Source organism: Xyrauchen texanus, chromosome 11 (genome assembly GCF_025860055.1).
Source record: "Xyrauchen texanus isolate HMW12.3.18 chromosome 11, RBS_HiC_50CHRs, whole genome shotgun sequence".
NCBI classification, from domain to species: domain Eukaryota; kingdom Metazoa; phylum Chordata; class Actinopteri; order Cypriniformes; family Catostomidae; genus Xyrauchen; species Xyrauchen texanus.
This window is the reverse complement of record NC_068286.1, coordinates 12,035,853-12,050,075: the sequence shown is the minus strand read 5'-3', so window position 1 is coordinate 12,050,075 and position 14,223 is coordinate 12,035,853. Positions and strand designations below refer to the sequence as shown.

The window sequence follows — 14,223 nt, the reverse complement described above, 5'->3', positions numbered from 1 at the left end:
TAGGGCATCTGTGCAATATTTAGGTGTAGGGCATTTGTGCAATATTTAGGTGTAGGGCATCTGTGCAATAGTATGGTATAGGGCATTGTGAAATATCTGAGGTGTAACTACATGTTAATTGTAGTTTGATTGTATATGTGTGCTGCTATGTTGACTGTGTTCTCTCAAATGCCCAAGACAAGTTTCTCCTAAGGGGACAATAAAGGCTAATCTAATCTAAATACATCAGTCTGTGAAGGGTTACAAAGCTATTGCAAAGGCTCTGGGACTCCAAAGAACTACAGTAAGAGCCATTATCTCCAAATGGAGAAAACTTGGCACAGTAGTGAACCTTCCCAGAAGTGGCAGACCTTCCAAAATTCCTCCAAGAACACAGCGACATACAAGGAACTGCAGGCCTCTCTCGCATCAATAAAGGTCACTGTTCATGACTTCACTATCAGAAAGACACTGGCCAAAAATGCCATCCATGGAAGAGTGGTGAGGCCAAAACCACTGCTAACTCAGAAGAACATTAAGGCTCGTTTGAATTTTGCCAAAACACACCTTGATGATCCTCAAAACTTTTGGGTGAATGTTCCGTGGACTGATGAGTTGAAAGTGGAACTGTTTGGAAGACAGGTGTCCCGTTACATCTGGCATAAATCAAACACAGAATTCCAATAAAGAACAGCATACATTCGGTCAAGCCTGGTGGTGGTAATGTAATGGTGTGAGGATGCTTTGCTGCTTCAGGATCAGGGCGACTTGCAATAATTGAGGTAAACATGATTTCTCTTCTCTACCAGAAAATCCTAAAGGAGAACGTCCGGTCATCTAATCCTGAAATTAGATTTGTAGACAAAAATATAATTGTGCCACCATATTAATTTATTTAATTATAAAACTAAAACGTTATAAAAATAAAATACAAAAGTTTTTGAAATTCATGACTTGGACCAAATAATAAATAAAAGCAGCCAATAAGTGCCCAACAATACTGTTTAAAAGCATCCCAAGGTGATAGCTCAAGAAGTTGGTTGAGAAAATGTTGAGTACATTTCTGCAAAATCTAGGCAAAGGGTTTGAAGATGCGTTTTGATTCCCATCCCCTTTTCAATTCCCATAGTTCCATTTATGTTATTCAATAGTTTTGATGACTACTATTATTCTAAAATGTGAAGAAGAAAAAATTATAATAAAGAATAAGTGTTTCAAAACTTTTGACTGGTAGTGTATAATAATTCTTAAAATTTTAGAGCTGTGGAGATGGGTTTCACAGGAAATGTCATACATACGTCACTCGCCTGTGCGTGTCACGTCATATCCGTACACAGAGAAAATAAGATCCGGCTCTGTAGCGCATGTGTGGGAGTAGCTGTAGCTGAAAGTTTACTGTCACAATGAAAGAGAAAGATTGACCATGGATCATTCAAACCGGCAAACCTCCGGGGAATTACCGGTTTTAAAAACAAAGAAACCCCAAACAAAGCAGAGTCTACAAGCAAAAAGGGAAAGTGACAAGAGTCAATAGTAAAACACGAATCAACGTGGGCTTGGCTTTTCAGAGATGGCGACAACTCCGAGATCTGAAAGGATTTAAAAGTGACCCAGAGATGGCATATTTCTTACTCAACAGGTAAGATATTTTATTGCTGTGGTTTATGTATAGTTGGGTATTACACACAATGATGTCTGTTTGTGTGTGTGCAGTGATATACAATAATAATACTGTAATCGGTGCAGAACTTTTCTCTAGCACACATGTGTATTTTTCTTTAAAACAGAAATAATTTACATAAATAAATCCTTTAGTCGTAGGCTTACCAAGGACATGTGAGTCTTGAAATTATGTTGACCACTGGTAGGTAACAATGACAATCTATAAATGAGTTACTACCGTGGTCTTTTTGGCCAGAATATCCTGCAGATATAAAAACTTTACAACTAGCATTCATTATGTCTAACGTTAATGAACGTTACCTAACTTTTGTAACATAATTTATTTCATAACATCAATGTTTCCAATAAGTCAAAACCTTAGAATTTGGTCAAAACTAGACATCTTAAGAGGCAGCATAATTAAGATACCTACATTTTGGAATAGCCTTCGCGTAGGGACTGTGCATATAATGACTTAAAACGCTGCCTCCGGAGGATGCTCACTAGGTTTTGGAGCAGACCCTGTGTTTTTAAAAGTAACTTAAAAGTAATTAATAATGTGATTACTTTTTTATGACGTAATCAATAAAGTAACCTGATTATAATTTAATAACAAAAAAGTAATTTGTAATTTGTAGTGGATTACTTTTTTGAGTAACTTACCATACACTGGTTAACATGGTCAATGTCATACAGTTAATTTGCTTACATTTAATTAGTGACCTAAAATAGTGCAGGATTCTGAATGTTTCTTCATCATTTTACATCATAAAATGCTTTGCTTTACATTTTTCAAAATCTTTAAGCTTTTGGTATATTTCCAGGTTTAAATGGGAGAAAAAAAATATTTTGGACCTTACTTTACATTGACACCAGACACTTTATGCCACCATCTCATTAAGATCTGATATTATGTCTTTGGAGAATTCCAAAGTCTACAAATAGGCTAAATCCTACAGCAGCCTTGCAAATAGATTGCCTCAGCAGAGATCTTCATGAAACCTTTCTTCATCTTGGACAGGCTCTATTGCATCTTTGAGTAAAAGGGTCACGATCTCTGCACGTAGGGTGTTGGCGTCTTCACGGTGGACCAAGGTAAAGGTGTACCAATTAAAATGAAATGTATGAGTATTTATTAGAAAGTAGAATAAAACAGCAATTTTACCATTTTTTTTGTTTGTTTGTTTGTTTTATACAGCAGACCACTAGCACCACCCTGTGGCACCCTGGGGGTCATTTTATGGGTTGAGCACTTCATGCATTCCGACATAATTTTTAATTCATTTAAATGTTGTAATGTACATTTCTCTGAGCAATTTGGCTTTGTTCAAGACTTATTTTAATAAATAACCTCTTTATTGAAGAATATTCTGTAATGCTTATGGAGAAAACGAATGAGAAAATACTCTTTTAGGACTGCTGAAAAAGTGAACTGATGACACTTATACAATATCTGACAGCAGAAGTACTACTGTGAGAATCTAAATGTGAAGGGTGTTATAAACCTTTGAAGAGATGCGAGCGTTCTCCAGCAGCACTCTGGTCCACACTGCTGGATGACGTGCCACAAACTTCCAATCCCGGCACACCTCGGCTGCCCGCAGGAGTGTCTTAGTGTCTAGGTAGGTGAAGATGCAGAACAGAGCAGCTCGAATCTTTAGCACCTCAGGACTGATCACCTCACTGAATTTAGAGGGACTTTTCTCATGGCGGCAAGGCTTGTACCCCCTTTCAGAATGACCTGAAGACAGAGAGAACAACAGAGGACAATAAAATGTAAGACAGAAAGAGAGAGGTAAAGACAGACTTTGGATTATCTCAAACATTAAGAGATAATCCGAAATGGAACGTTATGCAATTCTTTGATTTTCAGTGAATTATGACTTTGGTCTTTGCATATCCCACAGTGGTGTGGATTACTTTTATGGACATTTTTAAGCTTTTAGATGCGTAACAGACACTGATCACTATCTACTTTTTTGTGCACAACGGTGGTTAATAATCAGTATCCCCTATGCATGTACAAATACATATTACATGTCCTTTGCTACTCAAGATGGCAGTGTTGTTTCAGTAATTGATTTAATTTACAATTGACATTGCTTTTTGACCAAAAAGCAACAAGATGCCTACCTATTGATCTGAATGCATATGAGTGTTTAGAACTCTTGAAAATAGCAAGAAAAACAAACCTCTTATTTACAATGATGTACTCTAATTGGCTCCATGCTGCATTGCTAAACATGTCCATATGGTGGCGCCAGAGATCCATAAAGAGGATGTTATCAAGCACTCTTCAGTGGTCTCACTGCCTCCCACAGGTGCTGTACATCCTCCAAATCATGCAATCAGCAGGCCATTTCTATCTCACAGCTCCAGTCTGACAGACTCGCGTCTCTTGAGTAATACAAGTTGTGCTGGAGATCTAATGCGATTTTAGACTGAAGAAACAGGTGTTTGCAGCTTTCGCCAACATTTAAGACACTCAGAATCAGCCAAAGAAAAAAGCTGTGACACAAACACGCTGCTGTCTCTTTGAGAAATAACTAAGATCTGATGGCACAGAACAAAATGCCAGAAGCTGAATGCTAAGGGGTGGTTGCTTGCAGTCATTTCATGTATCTATGAAAATCTCCAATCTTCTTTTCTGAAAGTGAAATGCCTCTTGTCTGCATCATCTTATCTGAAATATGTTTCAGAAAAGCCTTAAATGTTGAGATGAATAAGACGCCTCGAGTGGCTAAATTTCGGACTAATCTGAAATCCATGATACCACAATAACAGATCGGTGCAGAAAAACTCATTCCAATAACGTTGGTTTGTCAATAGCTAAAAGAAAACTGAAACAAAGCATAAAATGTGTTGCATCATTCTGTCCATCCAAAACTTACATAAATATATTATCTCAAAAACATAACTCAGAAAGCAAAGCGAAATATACAGTACAATTCTGCTTAAGGATATCTAGATTACTTGTTAGTAAGTGTCTACAATAAAACTTTGAATATTTTTCAAATATTTGATGCCACTATTTTTACAAACTTAAATCAAGTGTTTATTTCTTCCTCAAAAGCGCTCATTGTAGCAGCCCGACTTTGTTTCTTGACATACTAATTAAAACCTATGAGCCCTGACTCCTGGAAGTTACTTATTCATTTTGGCAACCTGATTGGATCTTACGATTTTTGCATTGTGGGCGTCCAACTGGCATGCCCTCTGCGGCTGAGAATCCTGCTGCACAGGTTAGTAATTACATTTTCTGGCATTCAATCGGACAGGTGAAAAAGGGAGAGGAGAAATAATCTCAAAACAGCAAAAATTAGCCTTAGTCAATGAAAATTAAAAGCACACACATAGAGAAACATATATCACAGCCTTAGGTCACATTCTTTGTGACGTGCTGTGTTATTATCTATGCTTGAATGTATAGTAAACTATTGGTTACTCAGTCTGCCCTCTTCCCACGATGACCTGGAGTCTGTAGGTGGAAAATTGTGTTCATTACTCATGGCTTTGTGACACATGCGCTCACTGCTCTCAGGCCTGTGTTTCCAACAGCAGTTGCGTTCATGCTGACCTAATTTCCCTCAGTCTGCGCCTCGGTCTTCTGACCTGACTGTACAGTCATTGTTAAGAGAGTGAGCACTGTGGGTACTGTATCCCCGGGCCTGACAAACTGCTGGTTACATTTTATTCTCACAAAGTTTTATACTGGAAAATGACATTTGCAAACATTGCAGCATTTGCTAGAGAACTGGCCCTTTCCGTTCTCAGATTACATTTGACATGATTTTTCCTCCAACATACGAAAACAATGTGGACTCGTCGGACCACAAAACACAATTCCACTGTTCTATTTTCCTTCTCAGATGAGACTGAGCTCAGAGAAGTCAGTTGCGCTTCTGGACAGTGTTGATGTATGGCTTCTGCTTTGTATGGTAATGCGTGAATGCAGCAGTGAATGGTGTTGATTGACAATGGTTTACCAAAGGATTCCCGAGCCAATTCCATGATATCCATTTCAGACAAAAGATGGGTTTTAAGACAGCGTTATCATGCGCATTCCGAGATCATGCGCATTCCGAAATGGTTTTCCAACTGGACAATGGCAAACCACATACTTCCTAAATTACAAGTGCATGGCTGTCCTGACCTGTCTCCAACAGAGAATGTGTGGCATATTATGAAGTGCAAAATATGGCAATGAAGGCTCCATACAACTGTGCAACTAAAGATTAATGGATGAATGGGGAAATGTATGCTTGCTAAATTTAAACTTGTGTCTTCAATTCCAAAATGATAAGTGTTATAAGTGTTATAATTGTTTATGCTTTTAATATAGCACAGGGTAAATGGACTATACAAATATCTTCTTTTTGTTTTTATTCTGAATTTGGTTTGTAGATTATAATTGCAGCTCTCTAAGATTTTAAATAAATATTTGACCTATAAATAAAGATTCTTTCAATATTTACTCACAGCACAAGTTTCTTTCTGTTGATCACACAAACTAATTGTATAGTTTCAGAAGACTTGGAATATAGTGCATTTGACTACTTTTACTATGGCTTTATAGAATATTTTGTCCTTTTTGGATATTGTCAGACCAGAGTCACTCAACACTTTTATTATATGGCAAATTAACCATGTGAAGACTTTTTTTAAAATGAACCTTTTGTGTTCCACAGAGGTAAGAAAGACATACAGGTTTGGAGCGACATTTAAGTAAGTAAATAATAATATATTTGTCATTTTTAGGAGAAATATTCCTGTAAAAGTGACAGTGGTAAAAACCTTTAGGGCTTTAATAAAAACATTTGAGGTTTAAGCCCCAGAAGCCCCACCCCTAGTGCCAGTCAGAATTGCACCTGTAGCTTGTCTGTATCCTCCACGGCTTCCCCTGTGCTGCTGGCAGTCTGCTCGCTTGTCTTGCTCCCACAAGTCTGCTTCGGACTCTGTGGTGCGGGAGCCCACATCGGATACATCGCCCTCCTCTCCCTCCGTGCTGTTCCGGTATGGCCGGCGCTGCCAGTTCTGGATGGCCTGTTTGCGGAGACCCCAGCTCTGGGAAGCAGCTGCCCTTTCGTAACCTCCTCCACCTCCCAACCCAAGTCGGCACTGGACGTGGAAGTACTGAGCATCAGGGCAGTCCTCCAGAGCTTGGAAGTCCACATTGTCACTGTCATAACCTCCTGAGCCTTGAGACACAGACTTTACTTGTCTTGATGCTCTGTTCAGGGAGAGCACAGAGGAAAGAGTCCAGATCAGAAATAAATAAATAAATAACAATATTGTGGTTAATTTGCGGTAATGCTGTAGTTCCCAAACTTTTTGGTCAGATGAACATCTAAATATTTATTTGAACTACTCTGTAAAATGTAATATTAACCTTTCAAAATATAAACATTTTACAGCATATTAAAATGTTAAACTTGTGAAATATTCTTATTATTAGTACATATTATTAAACTATCATGTACAGTATATATACCATTTATAATATCCATTTATAAATGTTTTTTAATCGACTGGATAAATGTATATGTTTTAAATAATAGTGGGCTGCAACTAGGGCTGCATGTACAATTAATTAAAGTAAATAAGTAGCGATAATGTACAGTCAGATGGTTGTTATCGCACAATAAACACCGAAGTGAAGCTGAATGGGTCTTGTATTACCCTGAAGGGGTTTATTGTGCTGAAAACAACCGGCTGACTGTACATTATCCCTTACTTTATCCTGCTTATTACATGGCTACTAACCAAATAAATAAATACATGGAAATAAAATATTGATTTGCATTGAAATTGTGTAATTTGAGAAGAAATAAATCGCTGAACAGCTGAAATCCACCTCCGGTTTGCATCCGAGTTCTGTTGGTGTTTACTTTGTTAAAATGACCGTCTAACTCCTCATTATTCAGCCTATTACAAGACTACATTCCAAACAAATAAATGGAAATGAAACACTGATTTGAGTTTAAATGATTGTATTAGTTTACTTGAAGAGATCACACAGTGTTCTGAGAAGCAGGAGAGACGTCTCGCAGAACCCGGATGAGCGGTCTGATACGTCTAAATCCCCGGATGTGGGGTAGTAACAGAGCAATATCTGACCGTTGAATGGCACCATTGACCAATCAGAATCGAGTATTAAAGAGAGCCTTGTAATAATCAAGATTACAATTACAGGTGCCACAATTAACCATGAAAAGATTAAATTATGGCATTTCGTGTACAGTATCTACTCCAGCAACTTTTTTCTATTAAGATGTTTTTACATGTTGTTTTTTTTTGTTTGCTTTTTGCTGAATTTGAGCATTGTAACCAATCACTGACTTTTTCCTTGCTTTCTGTGTAATTTATTTAATTTACATCATGCTATAAAGAGGTCCAATGTCAAGTTGTAATGTTAAGTTAATTTCCTGATGTATAAAAGGGCAATAAATTAATTCAGGAACACAGTTGTCTGTTATGTAGGTGTAGCTGTAATGAACCCCGCTCCTTCGGTTCGCCCCGCTCGTTCTGCTCCCTCGAGCTCACACGCTCGTTCTGCTTCCTCGAGCTCACATGCTCGTTCCCAATCTCCCCCCTCGGGCTCACATGCCCGCTCCCAATCACCAGAGTATTGAATACACCTGCACTCGTCTCAATCACCCCTTCATTGTATACACCTGCACTCGTCCCATCACCTAGTTATTCGTTTCACCTGCACCGCTCGTTTGTTCCCCTATATTTATCACAACCCTTTCGTCTCACTCGTGTTGGTTATTGTTTAGTTACCCCTTCGCTTTGCCAGCTCTAGTGTTCCCCTAGCTCCTCTGTTTATTCTACCTGTTAGTATTACTCGCTATTCTGATTCTGATTACCCGGCTTCGACCTTACGCTTTCCTCGACCACTCTATTTGTAGATTTGCCCCTTTGCCTTATCCTGATTCCCCGGCTTCGACCTTATGCTCCCCTTGACTACTCTTCTTCTGGATTTTCCCTATTGTACTTTTGCCTGCTCTTAATAAAAGCAGTTTTCATCTACATTGTGACTGTCTCTTCTTGTGCGGGTTACAGAATAACCAACCTTACAGAAGACAGTCATAATGGAAGCCGCCGAGGATTTCCGCAGCTCACTAGAGCGGATATGCACGGCGCTTTCTGGCCAGGGATCTACCGTTGGCAAACACGACCAAACACTCACGGCTCAGGGACAGCAAATACAAGAAATTCTGCAAATGGTACGTGCTATTTCCGATCAGATTTTTCCTGTGCCACCTGTGTCTGTCCCTGTGTCCGTTGATGTTCCCACTGTGTTTCCCAGCGCCGTGAGCTTTCAAACCCCCGAGCGGTTTGACGGTTCGTCAGATGCTTGTCAGGGGTTTTTGATGCAATGCACTGTATATATGACTTATCACCCCCTTTTGCACACTGACTGTGAGAAAGTGCATTTTGTTATCTCCCTGCTCTCGGGCAAAGCACGGCAATGGGCTACCGCATTGTGGACCGCCAATAGCCCCCTTTTATTGTCGTATGATCAATTTTGTCACCAGATTGCTGTGGTTTTTAATCACCCGGCAGCTGGCAGAGATATAGGCAGCCGCCTCGTGTTTTTAAAACAGGCGTCACGCACAGCCGCTGCCTATGCACTCGATTTCCGCACCCTTGCCGCGGGTAGCGGGTGGAGCGACCCTGCCTTGTTGACTGTGTACCGCCTGGGGTTGAATGACCGGCTCCAAATGGAATTAGCATGCCGAGGAGAATCGCTGTCACTGGAGGACTACATTCAGCTCTCCATCACTGTGGACAACCTGCTTCGGGACCGTGCTTATCGGAGCCCCTCTGTCGATCCACGAGCCTTCTACGGTTCTCAACCCACCCAAACCCATGACTCCCGAGCTCTTCCACAGCCGAGCCCATGCAACTTGGTCGCGCTCCACTAACCCAAGCAGAACGAACCAGACGGTTGACACTGAATCTCTGCCTGTACTGCGGCACCCGGGTCACCGCGATTGACTCCTGCCCAGCCGGTCCTCGGCGTTCCCTCTCCAGAAGCCAGGTGAGAACATCTGTCTTTCTCAACGTTACCCAGAAACAAGTCTGCCTCCCAGTAATGTTGAGTTTTAACGATGTCTCCTTTTCTACCCCAGCCCTAGTGGATTCCGGGGCAGCGGGAAATTTTTTAGACGATGGCTTGGTCCAGAAGCTATCCATCCCACTCAGTCTGGTCGTGCCCCCCCCTCAGAGTTAACTCTCTGGATGGGGCACCCCTCGGATCGGGCCTCATTTCCTTCCGGACCATGCCATTGTCCTTCCAAGTGGGCTTATTTCACACGGAGCTAATCAAATTTTTTAAATTACACTCACCCAGAGACCCTGTAGTTTTAGGCCACCCCTGGTTGGCGCTTCATGACCCCCACATTTCCTGGCGCACAGGGGAGCTGTTGCGCTGGACCGACCACTGCCTATCACACTGCATTTCCCTTCCTGTGTCCTCCACCTCCGTAGACAGCCCCGAAGTAAACTCCTCTGTCACCATCCCTCCTGAATACTCTTCTTTTGCTGACGTGTTCGAGAAGACCCAGGTTAGTCTTCCCCCCCACCGTAGCGTGGACTGCGCCATCGAGCTCCTTCCGGGGTCCCCACTCCCCAAGAGCCGAGTCTACCCCCTAACATTACCCGAAACTAAAGCCATGGAAGACTACATTGACGAGGCACTCAAACTAGGCATCATCCGGCCGTCCACCTCCCCGGTGGCGTCCGGCTTCTTTTTTGTGGGCAAAAAGGACGGCGGGCTTCGCCCCTGCATCGATTACCGGGCCCTAAACAAGGCCACCGTGAAGTTCGCCTACCCCCTACCTCTCATCCAACCGTCCCTCGAAAAGGTCAGTAAGGCGAAGGTATTCACCAAACTCGATCTCAGGAGTGCGAACAACCTTGTGCGCATCCGCAAGGGGGACGAATGGAAGACGGCGTTCATCACCACCAGGGGGCACTACGAGTATTTGGTGATGCCGTACGGCCTCGCCAACTCCCCATCAGTGTTCCAGTCGTTTATGAACGACGTCTTCCGAGACATGCTAGACCTCTTCCTCATCGTCTACATCGACGACCTGTTAATATACTCCGCTACACTCTCTGAACACACCGTCCACGTCTCGAGGGTGTTACAGAGACTACGAGAGCACGACCTATTCGTGAAGGCAGAGAAGTGTGCCTTTCACCGCCCCTCCGTCTCCTTCTTGGGTTACGTCCTGTCAGCAGGAACTATGGAGATGGAGACCGACAAAGTTGCCGCAGTCCTATCTTGGCCCGAACCTAGTATGCTCAAGGAGCTCCAACGGTTACTGGGTTTCACCAATTACTACCGGCGGTTCATTAGAGACTTCGGCAAAATCGCCGCACCCCTCACTTCTCTCACACGAGGCAACCCAAAGTTCCTCACCTGGAACACACCCGCCCGACAAGCATTCCGGGCCCTTAAGGAGGCCTTCACGACCTCCCCAGTCCTGCGGCAGCCCAATCCCACTCTCCCGTTCGTGGTAGAGGTAGATGCCTCTGAGGTAGGGGTGGGGGCTGTACTCTCCCAACCACATGGGACTCCTGCCAAGTTATACCCGTGTGCATTCTACTCTCACAAGCTGTCCTCCCCCGAACAGAACTACGACGTCGGGAATAGAGAGCTGCTGGCCATCAAGCTGGCCCTGGAGGAATGGCGCCATTGGCTGGAGGGCTCTAGGTTCCCCTTTGTCGTTTTCACCGACCACAAGAACCTAGAGTACCTCCGCGCCGCCAAGAGGTTAAACCCTCGACAGGCCAGGTGGGCTATGTTCTTCACCCGATTTCACTTTACCGTGACTTTTCGTCCGGGCTCCCAGAACCTCAAGGCGGACGCACTTTCTCGCCTGTTCAGCCATGGCTCGGAACCCCCTGAGTCAGAAACCATTCTCCCCACGTCGTGCGTCGTTGCACCCGTTCAGTGGGAACTGACGGAGGCCATCCTGCAGGCTCAAGGCGACGAGCCCGCACCTCCTCAAACCCCCCCAACAAGGTATATGTCCCCACCATTATTCGCCCTCAACTGATGCAGTGGGTACATACTTCACTTTGTTCTGGCCACCCGGGAATTACCCGGTCTACCGAGCTGCTCGCTAGGAGATATTGGTGGCCCTCACTCAAAGACGACATTCACGACTTTGTCCTCTCATGTCCCGTCTGTGCCCAGTCCAAGATGCCTCGTCACCTTCCTGCAGGTCTCCTCCAGCCGTTACCAGTACCTGACCGACCGTGGTCCCATATTGCTATGGACTTCATCACAGACTTGCCCCCCTCTGACGGCCGGACCGAGATCCTTGTGGTCATAGACCGTTTTTCAAAAATGCGCCGCCTGATTCCTCTGCCCGGGTTGCCCAACGCGACACAACTGGCCGACCTGGTGATCACCCACATCTTCCGTAACTTCGGTATTCTCGAGGAGATCACCTCTGATCGGGGTACCCAATTCACGTCTCGCTTCTGGCGAGCTTTCAGCGACAGGCTGGGTATCCAACTCAACTTCTCCTCGGGATACCACCCCCAAACCAATGGCCAAACCGAGCGTCTCAATCAAGAGATAGGCAGGTACCTAAGGGCCTACTGCGCCCAAAACCAGGGCAGTTGGCACACCTACCTCCCCTGGGCCGAATACGCCCAGAACAGCCTTGTCAGCTCATCGACACACCTCACCCCCTTCCAATGCGTCCTGGGCTACCAACCACCTCTGTTCCCGTGGGAAGCTGACCCCAGCGACGTTCCCGGCGGTGGATGCCTGGGCCCAGAGGAGTGCCCAGGTCTGGAGAGCCACCCACGACCGGATACAACGTTCCGTCCAAACCCAGAAGGCTAAGTCAGACCGCCGACGCCGTCCTGCCCCCCTGTTCCATCCGGGTCAAAGGGTTTGGCTCTCCACCCGAGACATCCGTCTCCGGCTCCCGTCGAAAAAACTCAGTCCCAAGTATGTCGGCCCTTTTAAAATTATTTCACGCATTAACCCTGTCACATACAAATTACTTTTACCACCCCGCTACAAAATTTGTTCTGTGTTTCATGTTTCCCTTCTTAAACCAGTGCACTACAGCCCCATGTTTCCACCCACGGCAGCCCAGATACCCCCTCCACCACTCGATGTCGGTAGTCAACCCGCCCTATACGGTCCGGGCTCTGCTAGACTCCCGGCGTCGGGAGGCGAGCTGCAGTACCTGGTTGACTGGGAGGGCTACGGACCTGAGGAGCAGTCATGGAGTACGGTCGAGAGATGTCCTGGATCCAGCTCTTAAGCTGGACTACCATCGCCAGCATCCCGATCGTCCCGCACCACTTCCCAGAGGTCGCGCTCCTCGCAACCGAGCGCGGCCGTCAGGAGCCGTCCGAAGCAGAGGGGGGAGTACTGTAACGAACCCTGCTCCTTCGGTTCGCCCCGCTCCCTCGAGCTCACACGCTCGTTCTGCTCCCTCGAGCTCACACGCGCGTTCTGCTTCCTCGAGCTCACATGCTCGTTCCCAATCTCCCCCCTCGGGCTCACATGCCCGCTCCCAATCACCAGAGTATTGAATACACCTGCACTCGTCTCAATCACCCCTTCATTGTATACACCTGCACTCGTCCCATCACCTAGTTATTCGTTTCACCTGCACCGCTCGTTTGTTCCCCTATATTTATCACGACCCTTTCGTCTCACTGCGTGTTGGTTATTGTTTAGTTACCCCTTCAGCTTTGCCAGCTCTAGTGTTCCCCTAGCTCCCCTGTTTATTCTACCTGTTAGTATTACTCGCTATTCTGATTCTGATTACCCGGCTTCGACCTTACACTTTCCTCGACCACTCTATTTGTAGATTTGCCCCTTTGCCTTATCCTGATTCCCCGGCTTCGACCTTACGCTCCCCTTGACTACTCTTCTTCTGGATTTTCCCTATTGTACTTTTGCCTGATCTTAATAAAAGCAGTTTTCATCTCTTCTTGTGCGGGTTACAGTAGCCTTCATGTACTATAGAATATGGCAATATGGCATGCAGTTATCACACATAAAATAAGTATTTTAATGTACATTTTATAATTCAAAAGTAATCGCAATTATACTATCAAAAGTAATAATCTGCATTTATGATTTTGCCATAGTTGTATAGCCCAAATGTGACTGTTTATGTATTACATAGCAATACAAATTTCAAACAGTAGTATTTTACACAGTTGTCACATAATCTCATCAAGTTGCATATTTAATTGAGCAAGTGGTGTGCAGTTATTTTTTGGATTTCTTTGTTTTCATAATTTTTTTATAAATGTTAATAAATTCTTCATAGTTATTGCATTTGTAATCCAATTTTGTGTACACATGTCGTAACTTTTGGAAGTGCAATCTAATAATGTAACAGAGATATACACTGGTGGCCAAAAGTTTGGAATAAAGTACAGATATTAACTTATGGAAAGCGATTGGAACTTTTATTCAACAAAGTGGCATTTAGCTGATCACAATGTATAGCCAGGACATTATTAACAGGAAACATTACTATTACAATTTGAAAAACATTTTCAGAATTTCTTAAACTACTTCAA

The 14,223-nt window shown here is 43.9% G+C and overlaps 1 protein-coding gene across 1 annotated transcript in view; it reads right to left on the bottom strand.

Moving 5' to 3' along the window:
• The window catches only part of LOC127651405 (F-box only protein 41-like), a 109,152-nt gene that overhangs the window by 21,263 nt on the left and 73,666 nt on the right, over window positions 1-14,223 (bottom strand). The window contains exons 5-6 of the mRNA XM_052137206.1: window positions 6,510-6,871; window positions 3,147-3,382 (exon numbers count right to left, since the gene is read on the bottom strand). Of these exons, the coding sequence (XP_051993166.1) occupies window positions 3,147-3,382; window positions 6,510-6,871 (598 nt within the window). The remainder of the gene's footprint in view (window positions 1-3,146; window positions 3,383-6,509; window positions 6,872-14,223) is intronic.